We start from the raw sequence: 27,327 nt of genomic DNA, 5'->3' as shown, positions 1-27,327 counted from the left end.
CTAATCGGGAGTACATGAGCAACATTCTGAATTCTATCCAAGGTTTTCTTCAGGGGCTTCAGCAATTTCTACACTGTCTAATTAAGCTATAAAATCAAGATGTTCCAATTGAAATAATACAAGCTTCTAATCTTGGACCACAGAGAACGTCATGTGTCCTTTTCCATAAAATAAAGTATGCCAAACACAGCAGCAACATACATTTATCTTACCCAAGTGAATGTGACCTGGAACAGCAGCATGAGGAAAAATTAAAAAGAGTTAAGCACAGGTATATGAATATATATTTTAGAAGATTCATAGGATTGCCATAAGTTGTAATCGACTTGAAAGCATATAACATACAGTTGCAGAAAACGTTCTTTTCCCAAAACTTGAACATGGAATACTCAACACCAAGCACATTTAAAACATTTGTGTAAGTTTTTAAAACATTTGTGTAAGCTGATTTTTCATTAAGTTGCTAACTGTGCACCCTCTATTTGGAAACTTGCATATGTTGAGTTTGCTTCCACAACTAGTCACCAGCTGCTGCAGTCTCAAATTGGGTTGAAGATAACAACATAATCCAGTTTGAAAATGCCCCCCCCAGAGCTCTGTCAATTAACTATGAAATTCTAAGGAATCCATGTTTGTTACTGAATTCTTCATGCAATTCCATACATGCAGAGCTACAAAATGTGAATAGTCCTAGCTCATGACTATCTTAGAGATGTGGATGTAACTTCATTATTATTCCTGAAAGCTAAATTAATACCAAAGGAAGAGTGCTCAGAAGGCAGAATAAATGTTCATTTTGTTTTAAATAACTAACACAAGTGGGAACCGAGAGGGAATCTTCAAATGATTAGTCTTTACAACCCGTGGGCTGGTTCAGTGTTTCAGCTCCATCAAATCAATTGCAACAGATGCAACTTGATGATTTAGTGGGGCCAGTTACTTACAGCTGATAAGATTGGATTACAGAGCAAAATTAAAAGGAATGGTGGGTTAGAAACACTGTATGAAAAGCAATCGACCAAATGCTGCTGTGCAATCCTTAGCTCAGCGAGACTGGTGTGAGAATTCCAAACTCCATTTGAATGAGTGGAAGTTATGCAGCAGCAGCGGTCAGTTGACTGCGCACCCGGCAAATGTAATACAATCCGACACAAATCAAAAAGGCAAAGTCCTTGTAATTTAAATTAGGTCATCAACTGATGATGCAAGCTCTATCAAGTCCTGAACTTGGTTGTTATGTAAATACAGTGTCAAAGAATGTGGTAAATTGTGTCTTGCTTTTACTGTTGGTACTGTTGATTTTTAACATGTAATTGAAACGCATATTATTTGTTATCTAGTCAAACTCCTATTTTATCTAGCTGTTCTCTTGACATTTTCAACCTCATCCAGTAATGGCACAAGGAGCAGGGGCAGGTACAGATGACCATTTAGCAAGTGGCAGCCTACCAGGGTGAGCATAAAACCACTTAGTTTGTATTAACTTGCAGAGTGATAAACATTCTACTACACATCAGGTGCATGGTAAAATATCAACTATAATCACCCAATGACTTCTGCACCCATTTTTCAGCTGGACTGGGAAGTAGACATGCAAAAGAGGACTGTGCATGCAATTCCCAGTGCTGGATCTTTGTATCTAGCACTCATGGTTGTATATGCAGTTCCAGATACTGACTATATAAAATTCCAAATACTGATCTTTGCAAAGAGAAGGATGCTGTTTCAGTTTTAATAATGCATGTGCTCCTTGTGCATTGAGATTTCTAGGTTTGCATATCCCAGGAACCTCTGAAACCTTGATGCTTAGGCTTGAATAGCCCTCATCATCAGGTTTTGTAACAAGATGCTCCAATGGATGAAGACATCAGGCTGAAGGCTTGGTATGAAATGATGTAAAATTTACATCCACTATAATTCACATACATATAACTAAGACTGCAATCCTATGCACACTTACTTGGTAGTAAGACCCACTGAACTTAATGGAACTGACCTCTGAGTAAACATGCACAGGATTGCACTGCGAAATATTAAGCAATAGCTTGCTTCTACAATTTAAATACTATAGGTAGCATTTAGCACTTATTACTACTTCAAATACAAATGGAAGGATTCACATGATCAGGTAAAAGCTATCAAATGATAAAATTAGTAATTATCTTGATGTTCATGAATGAGCTCAAACTTACAGGCACTAAGGATTAAGGAGGCATTGTTCTATTGTGCTATAGCATCTGAACACTTAACCAAGTTAAGAAACAGTAACCAATTCAACAGAATAAGCAATAGTTTCTGCCCTGAATTTATCTTTTAATTCCCAGGCAGTATTTACCAATTTACCAAGCTGTAATCAGTCCTCCTGCAAAATTTAAGTTGGCACACAAATCCCTTTCAAACTAGTGTAGGACATTTCCCTTACAGGAAACAGACAAACACCCCTAAAAAAATTAAGTGTCATCATGTCTAAATTAGTGACAACACTATTCTCAAGCAGGTATTGTGTGATCAAGCAACTTATTAATGTAACATGCTAGACGTGATAGCTTTCTTGATCTAGTCCTATGCTCAATTTCTTTCTCTTGTACTATGACTGCAAGAGATGCACAATTACGAAATAAACATTGTAAACTCTTCATGCAAGAGATAATGATTCATACAAAAATCTAAAATACAGGTTTTAGGCTATAGTAAATATCCTACCATTTCACATTCTCTTTGCTTGTGTGTGTGGGGGGAGTGTTCAAAAGATTCTCTGTAGCATCTATCAGTGCAAAACAATGTAGAACATAAAATGACATGGAAATTTCAGACTCATTGTCAGGTTTGTTGACTATTCAGAATGGTGGTATAGGATGTAAAAGTAGTATAGTGAATGAGATTTGGAGGTTGAATACTGAACTGATGCATATTGGTATTCTAGTTCAGTTTTGTTGGATCCCAACTCATGTGGGCACTGTTGGGAATAAGATAGTTGATCAGGCTAAGAAGTCACTGGAACAGAGGAGCATTGATTTTATGTTGTCTCTGTCCACTTTGGGAGTCAGAAGTTGGGAGGGTTAAACTTTTGATGCTGAGTGAGTGGCAGAAGCAGTGGGAGATGGAAACTACGGATCGGCGGATATTTTTCTTTTGTCCAACTTTGAAGGACTTTAGAATTTTTCACTTGAAAGGACAACAGAGACAGGTTAGCATGTTTAGAGTCCTAATGGGCCACTGTGCTCTTAGGAGTGGTTTGTTCAGGGTAGTATGTATAGCTCTGTGGGGTGGTGGAAACTGTGGATCATGTTCTTTGGAATTGTATTAGGTATGTGGAAGCTAGAGAGTCTCTCCTCCAAAAGCTTAGTGTTTTGGGGATTAGAAACCTGAATCTGGGTTTGGCCCTTCGAGACAAAAGCCTCTGGGGCTTGGTACTTGAGATTATTTAGTAGTTTGTTAAAAGACACTAAACTTTTTGAAAGGTTGTGAATGAGTTGTTGCAGGAGGTTGACAGTAGGTGGCAATAACAGGGCCTTATCTTGACCTTGATTCGCCATTAAACAGCTGCAGCATAAGAAATGGAAACAAAGGTTAATTTGTCAATGTACACAGTGGAATGCAAACAGCATTTTAACATTGTGTTCACTTATTATTTATACAGCACCATCAATATACATGATGCTTTACAGGTCCCTAGATTATGTTGGACTTTAACTCCCATTATCCCCAACTACTAACTAAGATGGTTGGGGATGATGGGAGACTTACAACTCCTGGGGAGCCTAGATTGAAGAACACTGCTTTACAGAGTGTGCACACAAAAATTATTACACCCCAAGGATCAAGCAGTGGAAGTAAAGGGAGAAGAAGGAAAGGAGGAACAAACAACAAGGAGAGAGAATGGCTAAGGAAAAGTCAACAAAGGATAACACAAGCAAATGCAGTTTGTAACTGGCTTTGCTTCAGCTGGGGATGAGGAAATCAGAAATGCCAACATTAACGTTTAATCAAATATCTTACACAATCACTGGCATCTGTAGTTGCAGTTGCTGTAGGATTGGTCTCAAATTCCTTTAAAGTCAGCATGAGGCTTTCCAGTGAAGTCAAGGAGGACTGCAACTACAGGGCCAACCTACATGCAACAATTCATGATTAGAATTTTCTGGGGGGTTTCTCTCTTTTGTTACATAGTGGTCCCAAGGCATTATTTTGAAGATATTCAAAATAGATTCAAAATAGTTATTCAAAATAGATAGATTGTCTGGAAGAGGGTGTTTAATCCTTTTATCCTGTGCCCTCTTCGCAGTGTAAATCCCCCTATACCACAAATCTGCTGTTAGTTCAACTGAGTAAGGGAGCAGATAACAGTTGCCTTGTAAGCCTGAAGAAGACATCCTTGCTACCCTACAAAGGGAATAATCAGCAATTGCTTCTTCCTCCATATGATTACATTTGGGAAACTGATTTCGCTGCAAAGGAATCTCTGAACAGATCTACCTTTCTTTGTATAGAGTATTCTGTTGAAGTCAGTGAAAGGAGATATGGGAGATGTCAGATACTTTTACAAAAGTCTTTATTAATGTTCCTTTGAAATTTGATAAAGTAACAACACAGTCGTATTTATGCTTGACATTAACAGCTTGGAGGCAAACTTATATTCTTCAAAAGATTTCAGTCTCCAAGATTCCATTAATGAAAAGAATGAGATTAATAGATTTTTGTGGCCCTGTTGCTATATTTCCTAAGATTAATTAGTAGATGGAATTCCAACACATATTCTCATTGGTTTCTCTGCTAATGCACCAGGATTTAAATCAGAATTACATCTTAATAAGCTATCATTTAGTTCCTTTGTGATACAACAGGAAAAAGGAAAGTTGCTTTAGCCAGGGTTCAACTTAAAATCTTGCAGTGCTGGGAATTAAAGCAGTGTCGGGGAGGGGGAGACCCTGAATTTTCTCCCAGAAATTAAGTTAAAATTTCTGTACCTCATGTCTCCAAACTTCTTGCTGATGACTGTTCCGACATTGCTGATAGCTGCTGTGGCCTTTTGACCTGCTTGACTCAGAGTCTCTTGTGTCTTCTTATATCTGGAATTAACAATTAGTATAGTATAAACAAGAAACCTTTAAGCTCAAGCCATTAGCTTCTCATACTGTTGAAATCAGAAAGCCTCCATTCTACTATAAGGCCTGAGACTGCTTTACATTAAACTCATTTGCAAGAACAACGCAAGAGCAGGATATGGTTTTTAAAAAGTTTAACAAATGCTAATAGTCATATATAGGAGTTAAATCTCCTTCCTATGTCCCATAAATCAGTTATGTTATCCACCGGAAAGCAACTAGTTGTAATAAAAAACTTAGGATCTGCACAGAATTGGCAGGGGATGCACAACAGTAGAAGACTAGTTCTTTGACCTCCTCTCTCTCCAACCCTCCATCACCGTTCTGGCCTGTCCCCTCACTGATCCTGAAGCAGTAGAATTTTGGGCTGTACCATCTAAGAACACAGTTTCTTGAATGCTGTCTCCATGTAGAAAAAGCTCCCTACACTTAGTAAATAAAACTACACAACATTAAAAGTACTGTGCAGCATATGTTAGTCTCTAATATGTTAGTCACTAGTCTACTTAATGCATATAGACTGCTTTTATGTCAGGAAGCATTCAGAATTGATTACCCATCTACAGTCTGATATGAGAAAGAATTCTACTGCATCATCTTGCGTAATATGGAGGATGGCTCCAAGACATGAAATGGAAGCAAACACCACAAAAAGTGAAACCGTGATAATAGTCCCTGATGTGTGCCTGCTCACCAAACAGCCTGTTTTTGGCTCCCTGCCTGGAACTACAAAACACACCACCACAGCCACACAGACCATCACAGCTGGTTGGTGGGAGGCATTCAGCCAAACGGATCATAACTCGTGCAGGCCTGGAACACAGTGTTGGAATTTGCTCAAGGAAATCTGGTTCAAATCTTCACACAGCTATTACACCCACTTGGCAAACCAGTATCTCACAGTCTTGTCTGCCTGAGAGAGAGATGCATGGAAAAAATATACCAGAACTCCGTGGAGCAAGGATGGGACACAAATGTAGTAAGTATGCAAGCAACTATTTATTTTTATTTATTATTACACTGATATTCTATTTTTTCTCCAAGGAGCTCAAGTTGGCATACAAACATGGTTCTCCCCCTCCTGATTTTATTATCTCAACAACCTTGTGAGGTAACTTACACTGAGAGACAGTAACTGGCCCAAAGTCACCCAGTGAGCTTTATAACTGAGTGGGGATTTGAACCCTGGTCTCCCAGGTCCCAGCTGTTTCAGTCATTTTGTAACACTACAACTATTCTAGGATTCCTTGAGGATATCTAGACAACAAATAGTGTATTCAAAACAGTTCAAGCTGCTTCTCTTAAAGCAATCACTTAATGCAAAACATGTTTTAGTCACAATCCTCTTAAATTTGCACATGCCAGATTTAAACAATATGCTTTGACTTGCTATGCTTGCATTCTCCATCAGGGCTGCTAAGCTTTTTAACATTCAGAGGCTAGTAACTATTCAGCTGCTAATCTATTCGCTGAATATGCACATTTTCCTCTTACAATTCATCTTCTCTTCTGTCTGGAGGTATATATTTATGATACTGACCTAAAAATGTTATTAATAATCTATTGTTAGTATGTTGACTACTGCTATAAAATAATAAATGAACAGAATTACATTCAAAACATTACTATTCAGGTTTGCACATGCAATTGGTGCAACAATCACAGCAGAAACCAATGAACACATTCGATTGCTTACTTTCTTTAACCCAATTCAGGCAATTTTTCTATACTCTGAGAATTGACTTTTCTGTAGCTCAATATACCTTTCTTGGCTTTTGGACTTAAATCCCCGAACAAAGCATGTGCTTGCTGCCTTTCTGCTATGGTGCACCACAGAAGCAATGTTGAGCTCTTTTCCTGGTGCAAAATTTCCAACTACCTCATCAATGGCTAGGGGTTAGATCTGCACCAACCTTCATCACAGAACTCCATCAAAAACAGAAAAGGGAGCAGAAAACTTGCCTGATTGTTGGAGGTCAGGAAAAGAAATCACACAAACGAATGCAAGCAGCATTGACTATTACTGTTTTTAGTCTGCATATGTTATGCAAATAATTACATTATTTTCCACATTGTTTTTGATGTTTCCCTTGAAATGCATTGAAATTGATTATGTAATTACATTAGGTTTGGCCATAGCAGACAGTGAGACAAACAATGTAGGTTTTAATGGAAGCTGAACTGTAGAGGAACGGAAACAGCACTGATTGCACTGAAGACAGGATGGGACAGAAATTGATGCCTTGTTCCTAGTTAACAGCAACTGGGTTCCTTCTTAAAGCATGGTTTGCAAATCAACTCCAAATCCTGGTTATAATGGGGAACTTGGTCAGTGTTCAACATGCATGGTGGTTTGCAGGATAACAGAAGATGGCATGTACCTACTGTAAAATACAATACAGGGATTGTTCAGCCCTGAACGCTCTCACTGCTTGGAGGCTGGGTGCCTGTAACAATATTATATACATATCTGTCTCCCTACATTGTCCCTTCCCTCATACGGCCTGTCCCTACTAACATATGTCATTCACTTAAGTCCGAATGAAAGTATATAAAGAAAACTAGTGTATCAGTGTGCAGCTGCCTTCATAGCATTAATATTCCCCACATGAAGAAGAAAAAAAAGACTGGCGCTAAAAGGCCAAATTAAGTCTAGGTGCATGGAAGCAAGCATACTATGGTGAGTCTGTGGAATGTGTTGCTACTTACCTGATGTGGAACCTATTTTATTTATTTATTTATTATTTAATTTGTATCCCGCCCTTCCTCCCAGGAGGACTCCAGAGCGGCAAACAAAGAGCTAAAAACACTTTAAAACATCATAAAAACAGATCTTAAAATACATTAAAACAAAACAGCGTTAAAAACATTAAAAAACAACTTTTAACTTTAACTTAAGCCTGTATGCCTTATCTTGCAATTTCTATGCTTCATTTACATATAAATGAATTTGTTTAGTGCCCTAACTCTTCTCTAAAATCAATTAAAAAAAATTTTTTTTAATATGGGTATGTAGATTAATTAGATACAAGAAGAAAGCTTGTAGCACACCATGGATAAAACGTAAGGGTTTTTTTATCTTAAAGTTTCAAAACCCACTGAAACAAATATGGTGCAGAATTCCCGTAGTTGCAGTTACTATACAAGGTTATTCCAATAGTAGGAGTTTGGATTTGTATGAATCTGGATCTGCCTATGTTAGTGTCATGAGTAAAGAAGCCTTTTGTAGAAAACAGATGCTGGGATCCCAAAAAGTGAGATGTCATGTAGAACAGAACTGTGGACACAGCTGCACCACTTCCTACCAAAGAGGTAGCACCACTTTTTCTGCACCACTTCCTACCAAAGAGTTAGCAGCTTTTAAAACTTGAGAGGGAAATGGTCAGTAGGAACTCTTGTGGTGATCAAAACCATAATCAAAGTCATAGCAAGAGCAATCTCTCTTACATGACCCAGCCAACATTGTTAATTAGGGAAGACAGGTTTCCAAAGGAAAAACTGCTCTTTCATGGAGTTATTCTGTGAATTTCCACATTCTAGAAGGACCAATATGTTTTCCAGAGAAATTATCTATCAATTACATTTCTGACACTGTCTATAAAATGTCAACAGCCTTGGATTCAGATAAGCAAGGGACTATGGGGACTTAACCAAGGCCTTCCAGCAAGCTTCATGGCTCAGAGATAAAACAAAGCCCAATATATTAGTCATTGTACCATCAGTGGCATCACTAGGGGGGTGCAGGGGGTGCGGACCGCACCAGGTGACACCATCAGAGTGGGGGGTTACTCTCAGCTTTAATTTAAAAAAAAATTAAGTTTCTAGGTGGTCCGGTTCTCGAGATATACATAAAAACGTCTGCCGCCCCCCAGTGGCTTCACTCAGAGCTTGGAAAAGTTACTTTTTTGAACTACAACTCTCATCAGCCCCAGCCGCTGGCTGGGGCTGATGGGAGTTGTAGTTCAAAAAAGTAACTTTTCCAAGCTCTGGCTTCACTAGGGAGGTGCAGGGGGTGCGGACCACACCAGGTGACACCATCAGAGGGGGGTGATTCTCAGCTTTAATTTTTTAAAAAATTAAGTTTCTAGGTGGTCCAGTTCTCGAGATATACATAAAAACATCAGCCGCCCCCGTTAAATCTTTTTTTAAACTACGGTATAGCACTTCGTAGCTTTAACCCCGCCCATTCAGGATTGCAGCCAATCAGTGAAGTGTTTGTTTGACCTGTGGCAGTGTCTAGTAAACCTCATTGCAAGGCCAGAAAATGGTGGTTTCCCCCCCCCCCGTTTATCTGAAAATCTCATAAATTGGGTAAGTATATATATTTCAGTTTTTTTCCCTCTTGTGTGCAGGAGTCAGATCCTGGGCAGTGTTTTCAAAACCTTCCCAATACTTGCTTTTGTGGGGGTAAAAGCATTGCTAATCCCATATCTCCAGAGTAAATGAATGTGCTGAAAATCAATGGGACTTTGGAGTGAATGTAAAAAAGAATTGTGTTTGTGTTCTCTTTCTGCCCCCCCCCCTCCAGTCCTATTTTAAAGCAAGTAGGCAGGACTTACTTAGGTATTAGAGTTTTTATTCTGTAGGAAACGAATACTGATTTTTTAAAAACTAATACTGATTTTTCTGCAATGACCAACTGGTTTGACAATAAACTATTATATGGGCTGTATGTATTTATACATCTGCAGTGTGTGTGTGTAGTCTTTCCAACGACCCTGTGAGGTAGGGTTGGAAACCAAGGCAGCTCACAACAAGAAATAAAGCCATTTAAAATCCAGTAACCATAAAGCAAGAATAAACAGTTGGAAAACAGCCTAAAGAGGCATGATTCTGAATTTTGGGTTGGGTGAATGAAGTTTATTTCTTTATTATTTGATTTATATCCCGCCCTTCCTCCCAGTAGGAGCCCAGGGCGGCAAACAAAAGCACTAAAAGCACTTTAAAACATCATAAAAACAGACTTTAAAATATATTAAAACATTTTTGAAAATATTTTTTAAAAGCTTTAAAAAAACATTTTTTTTAAAAAAAGAAAAGGCTTAAAAACATATTAAAAAGCAATTCCAACACAGACTCAGACTTGGATAAGGTCTCAACTTAAAAGAACAAGTTCCTTATCACTTGAGGCTGTAGTTCTCTGCACACTTCCCAGTTTGAGTAAGCCCCATTGAATACATTGGGACTTGCTTCTGAGTAAACAAACATCAGATTGCACTATAAATGTAATTAAAGATTATGTAATTCATAAACATATTTGAGAGTCATGTTTATATAAATATTTCTTCATACTCTGTCCCAATAAGTATTTGATTTCACACTATGGTTGTAGATGATTTTTTCCTCTACATTTTAAGTGTGCCCTTCTTCCTGGGGGTGGTCATGGTTCTCCATTGTTTTCATCCTGAGGGGAGGATGGGCTGAGAGATGGTGAGTAGCACATTTAAGGTCTTTTCACCTCCCCCCCCCTTTTTTATTTGTATTTATTTTATATTTCTCCAATATCTTCCCCTGGCTGTTTTTATATATTTTAAATATTTTTAGATTAAATAAATAGGAAATCATAATTGTGAACCTCCCTAAAAGCAATTTACCTATCCTTATGTTTTGGCAAAGTGATGGTGTGAAGGCATGCTGGTAGAACAAGAGACCATGTTTGAGGCATGTTATAAGGTGTTTGAGGAGTTTGTCACACATTACTTTTTGAGACCTGTAGATTCATGTTGGAAAGAACACGTGCACGTATTGAATGGTGGCTTGGGTGCTGTTTTTTCAGTCTACGCTGCATGCGTAGCGAAGGTGATACATCATCTGGCAGTTAGCTTCATAACGTGAGAATGAAAAACATTTGGATCATCATTCATTTGTTTACTTTTCTCCCTATTGAGACCACTTCATATATTACTTTTTCATACACAGAAATTTAATCTTTGTATAGGAAAAAGTATTTTGTAAAATGTGAAGGACAGTGGCTGCCCAGTCAGTATAACCACTGTACAAGATCTACTCAGCCACTGTAATTACCTTTTTGTTTTGAGTGCCCTTTTGTCTGGGTCTTGGTTCAGGTGTGTATCCAACTTTGATGTGCTTATGGAAGGGGTGTGCAAGTAGTGCCCCCCCAAGTGTGGAGGCTTGGACAAACATTGTGTTATGGAAAACCAAAGTCTGTGTGAAAGTACATATTTGGGAATGCCATCAGTGTAATCCTAAACACACTTTAATAATAATAAATAATAATAATGATAACAACAACAACAAAATTTTATTTGTGAGTCGCCTGTCTGGCCGAATTAACGGCTACTCTAGGCGACTTACATATACAATAAAATCCAGTATAAATCCAGTATAAATAATGTCAAACTTGCACGTCACAAAATATATTACGGTCATGTCCATAAGCACCAGGGGGGTAGTCGCCCAGGGGATCTTAGTCCCTCTGCTTTTTTGGGAGCAGGGTCCCTATGTTTCCAAGCATCCTACAGTCAGCATGAAAAGGGAGTGTGTTAGTCACTGAGAAGAGTCTTCTATTATGCTTCCTTGCCTTTTCTGCAGATTGGAGCCAATCAGAGTGAAAGGAGGTGAGTCAGCCACTGAGAAGACTCTTCTCAGTTGCTAACGCTCTCCACTTTCATGCTGATTGGCTCCTAGTGATATTTATTGTTGTGAGAGAATGCATTAACAAAGATCTCATTCTTAATCCAGGAGCAAAAAAGGGTGGCTGTAACTATCATGAAGGGACCCTGCAGCTCTGAATTTTCTACTAAACAACTGATAAATACCTATGTAACTTTGTGTCTGGAGACTTATTATTAAGAATCACTTTCCATAACTGTAAGGAGGTGTGTCTACACGCATGCATCCCAGGCACCTAAATGAGGGGAGAGAGCAGCATAGGGACATAAGCAGGTGTCTTATTCCAGGGGTTCCCAAACCTTTCTTCTACAGAGACCACTTGAAAATTGCTGAGGGTCTGAAAGTATCTGAAAATTTACTATGGGCATATGCAAGATAATAAACTCCCATTAGTAATAAGAGCAAGAATTTGAGCTGTGCGTATGATATTGTAATTTAAAGGTGTAATTTTAATTTTGCTAGTTGTTTATGTCACTATTGCCATTACATTCAGTGATATATGGGAATTACGATTTACGAGTAACATTAGTACAAAAAACATTACTAAGGATCTGTATGGTCTGGTATGGGAGAAGGTCCATGGGGGTGACACCATGAGTTACCGCACCAGGTGACACCAACCCTAGTGACGCCACTGTGTACCATACTAATTTTATAATGAAAATAGGACAAAGGAAAAGGATGGATGTGTAGGTTTGCACTCACGCAGTCGTAGTTTGCATATTATGCCAGCTCTTGCTAAAGTTCTGTTTCAGTTCATTCATCAGGTTGATACCAAGCTTTTGTTTTATTTCCAGAAGCTGCTTGTCTTTTGCTGCTAACACTTGTCGCAAAGTCACAATTTCATCTTCAAGCTGTATAGAATTAACAAAAGAGAAGGTTGCATTATTCTTCCTCATGATGCATGCAAAATAATTTTAGGTGATATTCCTTCTTCATGAATAAAAATACCACAGTATCTGGAATCTCTAGGCCTAACAGAAAGTTGAGACCCAAGACAGCAAAATAATTCCACATGAATTTCATTGCTTTTCATATTTACCTACAGCGTGCCAATATCTAGGAATACGATTATTCATGAGGAGTGTGACTGAGATAAACTGTTTATCATTATGATTATAGAACCACTTTTCACCACGTGGGAGAACTGGACATAAAACTCCTAGGTACTTACATACATTTGTTCCGCCCAAAGAATTAGGGGGGAAAAAAACCAGTAACAGGAAGCAAAACATACTTATATATGCTGTTAGTTAAACTTAAGTTTCAGGGCCATGAGATAAATTTTAAAAAAGATACATAGTGTAGGACTGAGTCACTCTAATTTTACATAGGTAAAAATTCCCCATCCAAACATTTTCTGAACCTGTACAGAATAGTAGGAGAGAGCATGCCAGTAACAAATTCCATGCAATATCACAAAACATGGGGTTGTATTCAGCTAAGTCCTACTCAGAGAAGACCCATTGAAATGATGAATCTAAGTTAGTCATGTCCATTAACTTCAATGCATCTGAATACCACCCATGATATGTAGTTACTATAGGAAGTTTTGTGAGGGTATCAAGACTGCTGAACCTACCAGAACTAATTTGCCTATGCTAATTTATTTATACATATTTAGGACTACCCACTAAAAACAAATGGCTGGGCTAGTTTAAAAATGACCAGGCAACCAAGCTAGCAGCAATGTTCCTGTTTGTTTATTTATGTATTTATTAGCCATAATGGCTCAGATCTCAAGATTGTCAGGCAATGATCTACATACTGCCACGTGCAATGATCTGCATGCATATATATATATATACACATATGCATACACACACACATATACACTGAACAGATGGTTAGGAAGCAGTTTTACCCTTTAAAGAGAGACAGTTTGTATTAATATAAAACTGGTTTCCATCACTACAACCCACCAGAGCTAGTAGAAGGAGCCTAGCAAAAACCATGCTGGCAAAGGGCAGAGCATGAAATCTGTATTATAATAATAAAAAACTCAGTAAGATAGCTTTATATTTCATCTGTTCAAGCAAAGCAGAACAGTAAGGTGGGGACAGGAGAGGAGAGGATGGCTGGTGGGGTGCAGTATTCATTGTACATATTTTTTACTGGCCTTAGAAAAACTGATTAATCCCAGTTTAAAGAAATAAATGTCTTCTTCAGCTAATCTCCTATTATTGCAGCTGCCTCATTACACGAAACATCGTAGTGGATTATACAAAGTTAAGGTTTAGCTTCATTTTCAAATTGCAACTCCCCAAGGTAGACTATTCAGAAATATATTTATCTTATGATTTGGAAAACATTAATTCCATACACATTGCCCTTGCTGGACTGGGTTATTTTTAACAAAAATATGATGAACAAATTCACTATCATTACAGCACAATTCATCTGAATAATAATTTGCAGAAAGTAAGTTTTCACATAGACCTGCACAGAAGGTAACTGCTATATACGCAGGAAATTATTTCCCCTCAAGACTCATAACATTTTTTAAATGTAATGTTTTCATTTATATCCATGAAAATCTTCACACTCGCTGTACCATTTGTGGATTATTCAAGACACAAAACAAATGGGGAAATGCCATGGCAGTATATAATGGTGCAAGTAGGAATGATGAGTCCCCACGTAGTGGAACAGATGCAATCAGGGCTTTTAGGAGATTCCTAAAATGGGAATGCGAGAGTTCTACTGATTTTAAAGCAATGACACAGGGATATATTTTCAAAGGCACTGAGAACCAGTAGGCAAACAACTTCCACTGGAATAGCAGCTACTCCAAATAACATGAATTAATTAGAGCTCCAGAAACTCAGTAAATTCTGAAAAATTTAAAGCATTTCAAAATGCAAATCCCCAAGGTCTTTCCTTTGAACCATGCAATTATATACCATTCGAATGATGTGAACCATTGAGAACAGTGATTTAAGCTGACCTAGATTCCATTAACTGTTGTGACTACAAAACAATCAGTATTATGGGATGTCCCTTGAGGATGGCCTTAACCTCTGCTCACATCAGTGAAAGAGAAAGACTCGGGGATGAAGACTTACACAGTGAAACCTCACATATCTTCTGCCTGATTTTCATTACTCTCTAAAGAAAACAGGTGGTGATAGGGAGACATGTAAATGAGCAAACAAAAGAACAAGCACATTTATTTATTTTATTTATTGAATTTATTAGTCGCCCATCTGGCTGGGCGACGTACAAAATAGGCATACAATACATAGACATTAAAAATCTAAAAACAATGAAGATAAAATCTAGCCAACCCCAAAAGCCTGCCTGAAGAGCCAGGTCTTCAAGGCTCGGCAGAAACTCATCACGGAAGGGGCATGGCAGAGATCATTTGGGAGGGAGTTCCACTGGGTGGGGGCCACAATTGAAAAGCCCTCTCTCTAGTCCTCACCAGTTTGGCTGTTTTGACTGATGGGATGGAGAGAAGGTCTTTTGAGGATGATCTTGTTGGGCGGCATAGCTGATGATGCTGGAGGCGCTCCTTTAGATAGACTGGGCCGAAACCATATAGGGATTTAAAGGTCAAAACCAACACCTTGAATTGGGCCCGGTAAGCAACTGGTAGCCAGTGCAACTCTTTTAGCACTGGAGTGATATGATCTTGCCGGCGGCTGCCTTTAATCAGGCGCGACGCCGCGTTCTGTACCAGTTGCAGCTTCCGGACCGTTTTCAAGGGCAGCCCCATGTAGAGCGCATTACAGTAGTCTAGGCGAGAAGAGACCAGGGCATGTACCACCGATGGGAGCAGATGATTGGGAAGGTAGGGGCATAGCCTCCGTATCAGATGGAGTTGATACAGCGCTGCCCGGCTCACAGCCGAAACCTGAGCTTCCATGGACAGTTGGGAGTCAAGAAATAATAATAATAATAATAAATAATAAAATTTTATTTTTGAGTCGCCTATCTGGCCGAATGAACGGCCACTCTAGGCGACGTACAAATAGCATAAAATACAATATAAAAACAAGGACCGTAATCAATAATTAATGAAAACACAATTAATAACAACAATTAAAAGACTAACCCACCCCAGAAATCCCATAGGCCTGCCTGAACAGCCAGGTCTTCAAACTGCGGCAGAAACTTGTCAGGGAGGGGGCATGGCGAAGATCAAACGGGAGGGAGTTCCAGAGGGTGGGGGCCACGATCGAAAATGACCTCTCTCTAGTCCGCACCAGCCTAGCTAGTTTAACTGGTGGGACCGAGAGAAGGTCTTGCGTGGCTGATTTTGTCAGGCGGCATAATTGGTGATGCTGGAGGCGCTCCTTCAGATAAACTGGGCCGAAACCGTTTAGAGCTTTAAAGGTCAATACCAACACCTTGAATTGGGCCCGGTAAACAACTGGTAGCCAGTGCAGATCTATTAGCACCGGGGTGATATGATCACGGCGATGGCTGTTCTTACTCAGACGTGCCGCCGCGTTCTGTACCAGTTGTAATTTCCGGACTGTTTTCAAGGGTAACCCCACGTAGAGCGCATTACAGTAGTCTAAGCGGGAGGAGACCAGGGCATGTATTACCCGTGGGAGCAGATGGACAGGAAGGTAGGGTTGCAGCCTTCGTATCAGATGCAATTGATACCAAGCTGCCCGGCTCACTGCCGAAACCTGAGCCTCCATGGACAGCTGGGAGTCAAGAATGACCCCGAGGCTGCGGATCTGGTCTTTCAAGGGTAATTTTACCCCACTGAATACCAGGTCTATATCTCCCAACCTTCCCTTGTCTCCCACGAGCAACACCTCGGTCTTGTCAGGGTTTAGTTTCAGCCTATTCCTTCCCATCCATTCACTTCCTGATTTCAGGCACTTGGACATGGTATCCACAGCCAACTCTGGTGAGGACTTAAACGAGAGATAGAGCTGAGTGTCATCCGCATATTGGTGACACTGCAACCCAAATCTCCTGATGATGGCCCCCAGCGGCTTTACATAGATGTTGAATAGCATGGGGGAGAGGATAGAACCCTGTGGCACTCCACAATTGAGAGGCCAAGGGTCTGAAACCTCATCCCCCAATGCCACCCGTTGAGTGACCCTGAGGCTACGGACCTGGTCTTTCAGGGGCAATTGTAAACCATTGAGCACCAGGTCCAAATCCCCTAACCTTCCCTTGTCTCCCGTGAACAGTACCTCGGTTTTGTCAGGGTTCAGCTTCAGCTTATTCCTTCCCATCCAGCCACTCACCGATTGCAAGCACTTCGATAGGGTTTCTACAGCCAACTTCAGTGAAGATTTAAATGAGACAGAGCTGTGTGTCATCCGCATATTGGTGACACTGCAGCCCAAATCTCCTGATGATAGTCCCAAGCGGCTTTATATAGATGTTAAATAGCATTGAGGAGAGGATGGAGCCCTGTGGCACCCCACAAGTGAGAGCCAAAGGGTCCAAAACCTCATCCCCCAATGCTACTCTTTGGTGCCTATCAGACAGGAAGGAATGGAACCACTGCAATACAGTGCCCCCTATGCCTAACCCCTCCAGGAGGTCCAGAAGGATACCGTGGTCAACAGTATCAAAAGCTGCTGAGAGGTCCAGGAGGACGGGGAAGGTGTACTCACCCCTATCCAATGCTCTCCTCATATAATCCACCAAGGCAACCATGGCTGTTTCAGTCCCATGTCCAGGCCTGAAACCCGACTGAAATGGATCCAGATAATCCACTTCCTCCAATTGCGCTTGCAACTGCTTCGCCACATTATTTTCCAAGTATTATATTAACAACAAACAGCAAAGCAATCATAATGCCAAAATACAATTTAAATAACATCCCAGAAGAATATAAAGATCAAATAAGGAACAGATTTGAGGCTTTAAACTTAGTTGACAGAGAACCAGAAGAACTACAGAATGAAGTCAGAGACGTTATCAGGGAAGAATGCAAAAAGACAATACCTCTAGTTAAAATGAGAGAAAGACCTCAATGGATGACTGAATAAACTCTTCAAATGGTTAAAGAGAGAAGGAAAGCAAAAGCAAAAGGAGAAACATGGTTAGAACCCCAAATGCAATAATACAGTGACTAATACGTAGGCACATAGAGAACTATTACAATAGTTATTGTATAGAAATAGAAGAGGACAACAAAAAGGGAAGGACAAGAGCCCTATTCCAAAAGATTAGAGAAATGAAAGAGAAATTTAAACCAAGCGTAGGGATGTTGAATAATCAACAGGGGAACACACTGACTGACCCTATGAAATAAAACGAAGATGGAAGCAATACACTGAAGAACTCTATAAAAGAGATGCCAGGATGACAGATTCATTCATGGAGGAACCGCATGATGGAGAACCAGAAATTTTAGAATGTGAGGTGAAAGCTGCTCTTAAAATACTTGGAAGAAACAATCACCAGGAATAGATGGCATACCAATAGAGTTGCTACAAGCTACTGAGTCTGAATCTGTCCAAATTTTGACAAAAATGGTCAACAAATATAGAAAACTAAACAATGGCCCACAGACTGGAAGCGTTCAATATACATCCCAATTCCAAAGAAAGGGGATACAGGGAATGCAGTAATTATCAAACTATTGCCTTAATATCCCATGCAAGTAAAGTAATGTTCAAGATTCTACAACAAAAGCTCTTACTATATATGGAGCGAGAAATGCCAGACGTCCAAGCTGGATTTAGAAAGGGAAGAGGCACCAGAGATCACATCGCAAACATATGTTGGATAATGGAACGGACCAAGGAATTTCAGAAGAAAATCACCCTGTGCTTCATAGATTACAGCAAAGCCTTTGACTGTGTAGATCATGAAAAACTATGGAACGCTTTAAAAGAAATGGGGGTGCCTCAGCATCTGATTGTCCTGATGCGCAAGCTATACTCTGCACAAGAGGCTACTGTATATGGAGGGAATATGGAGAAACCGATTGGTTCCCAATTAGAAAGGGTGTGAGACAGGGGTGTATTTTATTACCCTACTTGTTTAATCTATATGCAGAACATATCATACGGAAAGTGGGATTGGACCAAGATGAAGGAGGTGCGAAAATTGGAGGGAGAAATATCAATAATTTAAGATATGCATACTACTAGCAGAAACCAGTAATGATTTGAAATGAATGCTGATGAAAGTTTATATTATTTATTTATTTTATTTATTTATTTTATTAGATTTTTAAACCGCCCTATAGCTTTCAAGCTCTCAGGGCGGTGTACAAAAGGTAAAAACAGATTAAAATACAGTAAACATTATAACAATACACTGTAAAATATAGAAACAAAATCAAGACAAAGACAAATTAAAATAAAATTAAATTAAAATGCCTGGGCAAAGAGGTAGGTCTTTACCTGGCGCCGAAAAGATAATAAAGGCGGCGCCAGGCGTATCTCATCAGGGAGGGCGTTCCATAACTCGGGGGCCACCACTGAGAAGGCCCTAGCTCTGGTTATTACTCTCCGGGCCTCCATATGCGTTGGAACCCGGAGAAGGGCCTTCGATGTCAAACGTAGTGAACGGGCAGGTATATAGCGGGAGAGGCGTTCCACCAGGTATTGCGGTCCAATGCCGTTAAGGGCTTTATAGGTAAGAACCAACACTTTGAATCTGGCCCGGAAACATATTGGTAGCCAGTGCAGCTGGGCCAGGACAGGGGTTATATGATCATATTTTTTAATCCCAGTAAGAACTCTGGCCGCAGCATTCTGCACCAGCTGAAGTTTCCGAACCGTCTTCAGAGGTAACCCTATGTAGAGTGCATTACAGTAATCCAATCTAGAGGTTACCAGAGGATGGATAACTGTGGCAAGGTTCTCCCTGTCCAGATAGGGTCGTAGTTGGGCTACCAGCCGAAGCTGGTAGAACGCATTCCGTGCCACCGAGGCTACCTGAGCCTCCAGAGACAGGAGCGGATCTAATAAGACCCCCAAACTACGGACCTGCTCCTTTAGGGGGAGTGTAACCCCATCTAGGGCAGGTCGGACATCAGCCATCTGGGCAGAGAGCTCCCCCACCAACAGCATCTCAGTCTTGTCAGGATTGGGTCTCAGTTTATTAGCTCTCATCCAGTCCATTATCGTGGCTAGGCAGTGATTTAGTACATCAACAGCCTCACCTGAAGAAGATGAAAAGGAGAAGTAGAGCTGCGTATCATCAGCATATTGCTGGAAACGCACTCCAAATCTCCTTATGACCTCACCCAGCGGCTTCATATAGATATTAAAAAGCATGGGGGACAGAACCGAACCCTGCGGGACCTCATATTGGAGTACCCAGGGATTCGAGTAATGCTCCCCAAGCACCAGCTTCTGGAGACGATTCTCGAGGTAGGAGCACAGCCACTGCCAGGCAGTGCCTCCAACTCCCAAATCCGCAAGCCGACCCAGAAGGATACCATGGTCGATGGTATCAAAAGCCGCTGAGAGATCTAGGAGAACCAACAGAGTTACACTCCCTCTGTCTCTCTCCCGACAGAGGTCATCATACAGGGCGACCAAGGCTGTTTCTGTACCAAACCCCGGCCGAAAGCCCGATTGAAATGGATCCAGATAATCAGTTTCATCCAAGAGAGCCTGGAGCTGGCGAGCGACCACACGCTCTAAAACCTTGCCCAGGAATGGAATATTTGCTACCGGTCTATAGTTGTCAACATTTTCAGGGTCCAAGGAGGGTTTTTTTAGGAGTGGTTTCACCACCGCCTGTTTCAGACTAAGTGGTACCACTCCCTCTCGTAGAGAGGCATTAATCACCTCCTTGGCCCATCCGGCTGTTTCATTCCTGCCAGCTTTTATTAGCCACGAGGGGCAAGGGTCCAGGGCAGACGTGGTCGCCCGCACCTGTCCAAGCACCTTGTCCACATCCTCGAGCTGTACCAACTGAAACTCATCCAATAAAACAGGACACGACTGTGCTCTGGACACCTCATTAGGATCAACTGCTACAATATTGGAGTCAAGGTCCCGGCGGATGTTCGTGATCTTATCTTGGAAGTGTCTCGCAAACTCATTGCAGCGGGCTATTGATTATGTTATTGCATTCTGGGGACCACAATGTAAAAGTCCCCGAACAACTTTATAAAGCTCCGCTGGGCGGTTAGAAGATGACTGAATGGTGGCAGCAAAGTACTGCTTCTTTGCTGCCCTCACCGCCTTCACATAGAGCCTGGTAGAGACCTTCACAAGTACAAGACCACAGCCGTCGGGAGTTCGTCTCCATTTGCACTCAAGCCGTCTCCTTTCTTGCTTCATCACTCTTAGCTCCGGGGTAAACCACGGAGCCACTTGAGCTCTGCAAAGGAGAGGGCGCACTGGGGCGATCGTGTCAGCTGCCCGGGTCATTTCCGTATTCCACAGATTGACCAGGGTTTCGACAGGAGCGTCAGTTTTATCAGCCGGAAAACTCCCTAGAGCCTTCTGAAAACCCTCAGGATTCATTAGTCTCCGGGGACAGACCATCTTAATTGGTCCTCCACCCTTGCAGAGGGAAGAACACATTGTGAGTCTAAACCTCAATAGGCGGTGGTCTGACCATGACAAAGGAATAGATGTAAAATCCCTCACTCCCAGATCACCATCCCCTAATCCAGTGGCAAAAATCAAGTCTAGAGTATGCCCCGAAATATGCGTAGGGCCAATAGCAAATTGAGACAGCCCCATGGTTGTCATGGAGGCCATGAAGTCCTGAGCCGCCCCGGACAAAGTGGTCTCGGCATGAATGTTGAGATCCCCCAATACCAAAAGTTTGGGGGATCGCAACACCAAACCCGCGACCACCTCCGTCAGCTCAGTTAGGGAGGCTGTGGGGCAGCAGGGTGGATGGTACACCAACAGTATTCCCAGTCTGTCTCGTTGACCCAACGCAATATGAAGGCACTCCAGACCATTAGTCACCTGGATAGGGTGCCTAACAAGAGGGATCGAACTTCTATAGACCACAGCAATTCCCCCTCCCCGACCCTCGGACCTTCCCAGATGCTGAACCGAATACCCAGGTGGGCATAGCTGGGAGAGATTAATGCCTCCCAGATCGCTCACCCAGGTTTCAGTAATAAACGCCAGATCGGCCACCTCATCCACAATTAAATCATGGATGAGGGAGGTTTTATTATTTACCGATGTGGCATTAAGAAGCAGCAACTGGAGATCCGAGGGTTGGCTGATAGAACTACCAGCAATCCTGTGGGTGCGGGGAGGACCGGAACATGGTACAGCCACCAATTGTCTGGGCCGAGTTCCTCTTAACTGGCATGTCCTCCTCACAACACCATACCTCCCATTGCCCATCACTACGCTAATAGGGGCCCCCTCTTGTCCTCCCTCCCCATACCCTATCCTCCCACCCAGGCACATAATAAAAATAAAAATAAAATAAACAACAAAACTCATAATCTATATACAATCACACCCACACTCATACAACCACTCATACCACCAAACAACAACAATGACGATAGTTAGCAAACAACAATAGCAGTAGTCGTCACAACAAGGGCCCAAAGACGGTAAAGTTAAAGAGGAAAGCACAAAAGCAGGACTACAGCTGAACGTCAAAAAGACTAAAGTAATGACAACAGAAGGTTTATGTAACTTTAAAGTTGGCAACAAGGACATTGAACTTGTCAAGGATTATCAATACCTTGGCACAGTCATTAACTAAAATGGAGACAACAGTCAAGAAATCAGAAGGCTAGGACTAGGAGGGCAGCTATGAGAGAACTAGAAAAGGTCCTCAAATGCAAAGATGTATCACTGAACACTAAAGTCAGGATCATTCAGACCATGGTATTCCTGATCTCTATGTATGGATATGAAAGTTGGACAGTGAAAAAAGCGGGTAAGAGAAAAATCCACTCATTTGAAATGTGGTGTTGGAGGAGAGCTTTGCGCATACAATGGACTGCAAAAAAGACAAATAATTGGGTGTTAGAACAAATTAAACCAGAACTATCACTAGACGCTAAAATGATGAAACTGAGGTTATCATATTTTGGACACATCATGAGAAGACATGATTCACTAGAAAAGACAATAATGCTGGGAAAAACAGAAGGGAGCAGAAAAAGAGGAAGACCAAACAAGAGATGTATTGATTCCATAAAGGAAGCCACAGACCTGAACTTACAAGATCTGAACAGGGTGGTTCATGACAGATGCTCTTGGAGATCACTGATTCATGGGGTTGCCATAAGTTGTAATAGACTTGAAGGCACATAACAATAACAAATATTAACCAAAGCATCCCTATTTTTTACATTTTGAACAGATGATGCTTAACATTATTTATTGATCACATTTATATTCCAGTAACTCTGTGTAATTCAAGGATGACACATGCAGAATTTTTTCATTTTATTCTATTAATCTACATTGAAAGGCAGGAATGCAAACATGAAACTTGCCCAAAGCACTTCATGGCTTGACAAGGCTTCCCAAATTTCATCACACTATCTTCTATAGAGCATTGGTTATCTTCTCAATAAATCTATATGCAAGAATGCTCCTGTTTAAGGACTCGCATCTTGATGAGAACTACTCAGGTAGCTACTGCCCTGCCTCCAATCACTTTTTACAATCATGGAAGTGGTAAGAAATTCTACTATGATTAGATAAATAGATAGATAGATAGTAATCCATTATACTTTTACCATTCACTTTTGCCATGCAATTGCTTATAGGTATGCGCCCAAGGACAATCACATGGGGAGTGGGGGAGGGAACTCATAACAGCAATGATTTCCAGAACCAGCCCTTAGTTTAAGATGCTGTATTCAGGAGACAAATAACATTACCTTCACAAGTTCAGCTTTTAACTCCTCTTGCTCTTCTTCAGAAATCATGTTTGTAAAATCAACATCAGTGACCATGTCTTCATCTGTCTCATGTAATGCTTGTCTTTCCAACAGACCTTTGGAAATAAGATGACAAATCTGAGGGCTTATTTTCCTTGATAGGAAATGTCAACTTGTTGAAACAAAATAATTTAGACATACAATTCTTACTCCAACGTTTTCTGAAGTAGCTAAGCTTGCTTGGAATGACTGTGCTTTTGTAAATCTCTTGGAATTTTTTTTCTGAATTAGTAGGGCTTTTAAGAGAGGGGCCATAACTTAGAAGTAGAACAAATACTTTGCATGCAGAAGGAGTGAGATTTCAATCTCTAATTAACAAGAGATTAGGCTCAGGGGTTGAAAAGACCTCTGCTTCAGAATTTAGAAATCAGTTCAGCATAGGGCTACTGCCAGTGCCATCTTCAGCAAAAACTCTGCATCAAACTGTTTAAAAAACACACACCCAGACAGATAATACATAAATATTTATCAAGCTGAAATAACATCAGGAGATTTGGAGTGAGGTGATATCAATATGTAGAGGACACCCAGCTCTACCTCTCTATTCCATCTGAATCAGGAGAGGCAGCTGAGGTGTTGAACTGGTGCTTGCAGACAGTGATGGATTGAAGGTGGGCCAATAAATTGAGGCTGAATCCTGAAAAGACAGAGCTGTTACGTGTCCAGAGTTCTCATGTCCAGGAGGTTGGAAGAAGGCCTGTTCTGCAGCCTGGGGGTTCTCCTTGATCCAACACTGTCACTGCAAGTTCAGGTGGCCTCAGTAGCTGGGAGTACCTATTTCCAGATCCAGCTGGTTTGCAAGCTTCAGCGCCTTTTGGGCAGAGAAGACTTGGCCACAGTGCTCCTTGCTCTAGTAACCTCCAGACCAGATTATTGCAATGCACTCTATGTGGGGCTGCCCTTGAAAATGACTCGGGAACTTCAACTGGTCCAAAATGCAGCAGCCAGATTACTGGTGGGGGTTCCTTTTACCATTTTGAAACAGCTGCATTGGTTGCCAGTTCATTTCAGGGCCCAGTTCCAGGTGCTCACATTAATGTTTAAAGCCTTTACAGATCCTCTCGAATGCTGAAATCAGCAGAGGGGCCCTTTTGGAAGTTCAGCCACCCCCGGAAGTTCAGGGGAGTGGCCTGGGAGAGGGCATTCTGTGTGGCAGCCCCTAAGTTGTGGAACTCCCTCCCCACCGAGGTGCGTCTAGCAACTTCATTGTACAACTTTTGGTGAATGCTGACCTTTTTACCCTGGCCTTCGTACTTGAAATGTGCATTTTTAGGATTCACCCTATTTTCTGTAATGTTGTTTAGGTTGTTTTTAACTGTTTTAATTATGTGTTTTAAAATTGTTGTAACCCATTAATTAATTAATATACACAGTATGTATATAACATGTGTTGCTGCACTGAAAACATCTAGAAATTGGGTCTTATTATTGTCATATATTTTGGGATTTCCTTATTTGATCCATGGTGGCTCTTTACTCCAGAAGATGAACATAGGTGAACAGTTATGTACATCAGATGACAAATGAGTATTAAATGGCAACCTGCAGAAGGTGACAGTGTAACTGCCCTCCTGTCCTGCTTGCAGGCTTTCCCCAGGTATCTGTGAGAACAGAATGCTGAACTAGACTGGCCTTTGGTCTGATCCAGCAGGACTCTTCCTATGAGCTGAGTGGATTGTCACACATAGCTCACGCCAGATGCAAGCTGGCCTTTGTTTCCACAAAGGCCATTTCATGTCACTCACAACAAGCACATATAATTTGTTCAGAGGAAATAAAAGTCCATATGAAAGAGCCCCCAAAGTGCCAACATAGTCACCCAGAATATAAGCGCAATGTTACCTTGCTGGAAAATGTAGTGATTTGAAAAAGGAAATATATATCTTTAAATTACCTCCTAAACACATGGAAAAGAAAAACATGCTGTTGAAAAGAAACTCATTTTATTGACAGCACCACTCTTTTGCCAGGAGACATCATTGCACAAGTTTTGTCAGAACATTGTTAGTGAGAACGCCATCTATGTGGCATCTAAAAATGTAAAAGTAGTTGTCATTATGCTGAAGGGTGCGTTTCTGGTGACTTCCTAAGAAAAATCATATTAGATAGAGATCAGGCTCTAGTAATAGCAGTTTGTGTAAGTTTGTTTTTAGTATTTACCTGGAAAGCATGAAAGAGAAAAAGCAAATAATGAAAATGACTTACATTATTTGAAAATGTAGCTTTACAGTGATATGGACTGCTATACTTTACACAAAATCTGTTTGTCTGCAATATATCTCAGAATACTTGTACCACTCTTCACTTTTTCTTGGACATGTCCACTTCTGGATTTATTTATTTTTAATTAAAATTAGGAAACTGAGAATCTCACTTCCCCTGCAATTTTCTTTGCTATGTCTAGGTAGGAATAATGCAGTAAGCTTACAGTTTGCAAGGGCCAACCAGGGTGCTTACTTGCAAGCTGCACGTGAAGAATTATATACAGGATATGCACAAACCAGAGCTTGGAAAAGTTACTTTTTTGAACTACAACTCCCATCAGCCCCAGCCAGCATGGCCACTGGATTGGGCTGATGGGAGTAGTAGTTCAAAAAAGTAACTTTTCCAAGCTCTGGCACAAACATGTATTAGAGCTACAGTGCCTTTTTTCCCTTTGGAAAAGCATTTCAAAGAAAGATTGATTGAGAATGGAAAAGTAGCAGTGGGAGGCAGCATCCTGTTCCAAATCGACCCTTCAAGTGCTGTCCATGGAACCAGTTCAACAGCCTGCTTGAATAGAGAAAGAAGTCAAAAGGAGATAGTCTCAGAGCAGAACTGATGAAATTGCCTCTCTTATCTCTCCTTCTGCTGCAGCTACCATGAACTCCAGCTTGACATTTCACCCACAAAGGCACCAAAATGTCGATTAAGCCCTTACAAAGTTTTCACACTTTTAGACTGTAAATCAATGAGATAGAAAATTGTATATTCTGTACTTGCAAAATATTTTTCTGGAATTCTCAGCCTGGGGCAGGTCATGAATAAATTAATGTTCAAATAAAATTGGAATACTAGTCAAGAAGCTGCTTTCTGTTTTGATCTAAAAATTATAAAAAGAGTCATATGTTTGAAATTAAATCATGCAATCTGTTAAAAATATATATTTATAATAAATAAATAATAAAATTTTATTTTTGAGTCGCCTATCTGGCCGAGTTAACGGCCACTCTAGGCGACGTACAATAACAAGATAAAATACAATATAAAACCATAACAACGTTCAATAATTAAGCTACCCACTCTTACATGTAATCAGCAGCACTAAAAACTAACCCACCCCAGAAAGCCCATAGGCCTGCCTGAACAGCCAGGTCTTCAAGAATAGGCGGAAAGCCGTCAAGGAGGGGGCATGGCGGAGGTCTAAAGGAAGGGAGTTCCAGAGGGTGGGGGCCACAATCGAAAATGACCTCTCTCTGGTCCGCACCAGACTAGCTGTTTTAAATGGTGGGACCGAGAGAAGGTCTTGCGTGGCTGATCTTGTCAGGCGGCATAACTGGTGATGCTGGAGGCGCTCCTTCAGATAAACTGGGCCGAAATCGTATAGGGCTTTAAAGGTTAATACCAGCACTTTGAATTGGGCACGGTAAACAACTGGTAACCAGTGAAGGTCTATTAATACTGGAGTGATATGATCACGGCGACAGCTGTTCTTTATCAAACGTGCTGCCGCATTCTGTACCAGCTGTAATTTCCGGACCATTTTCAAGGGCAGCCCCA

The 27,327-nt window shown here is 40.9% G+C and overlaps 1 protein-coding gene across 9 annotated transcripts in view; it reads right to left on the bottom strand.

Annotated features, from left to right (window-relative positions):
- The window catches only part of TPD52L1 (TPD52 like 1), a 73,960-nt gene that overhangs the window by 6,866 nt on the left and 39,767 nt on the right, over positions 1 to 27,327 (bottom strand). For 7 of the 9 annotated variants that reach the window (XM_061623754.1, XM_061623762.1, XM_061623761.1 and 4 more), the window contains 4 exons: positions 23,509 to 23,624; positions 12,444 to 12,592; positions 4,968 to 5,069; positions 213 to 227 (listed from right to left, as the gene is read on the bottom strand). In XM_061623754.1, the coding sequence (XP_061479738.1) occupies positions 213 to 227; positions 4,968 to 5,069; positions 12,444 to 12,592; positions 23,509 to 23,624 (382 nt within the window). Of the gene's footprint in view, positions 1 to 212; positions 228 to 2,703; positions 2,765 to 4,967; positions 5,070 to 12,443; positions 12,593 to 23,508; positions 23,625 to 27,327 lie in introns of all 9 variants that reach the window. The other 2 variants (XM_061623763.1, XM_061623755.1) reach the window with 2 other exon arrangements.

This window comes from Rhineura floridana, chromosome 4 (genome assembly GCF_030035675.1).
Source record: "Rhineura floridana isolate rRhiFlo1 chromosome 4, rRhiFlo1.hap2, whole genome shotgun sequence".
In the NCBI taxonomy this organism is placed as follows: Eukaryota; Metazoa; Chordata; class Lepidosauria; order Squamata; family Rhineuridae; genus Rhineura; species Rhineura floridana.
This window is presented reverse-complemented; position numbering and strand designations above follow the sequence as displayed.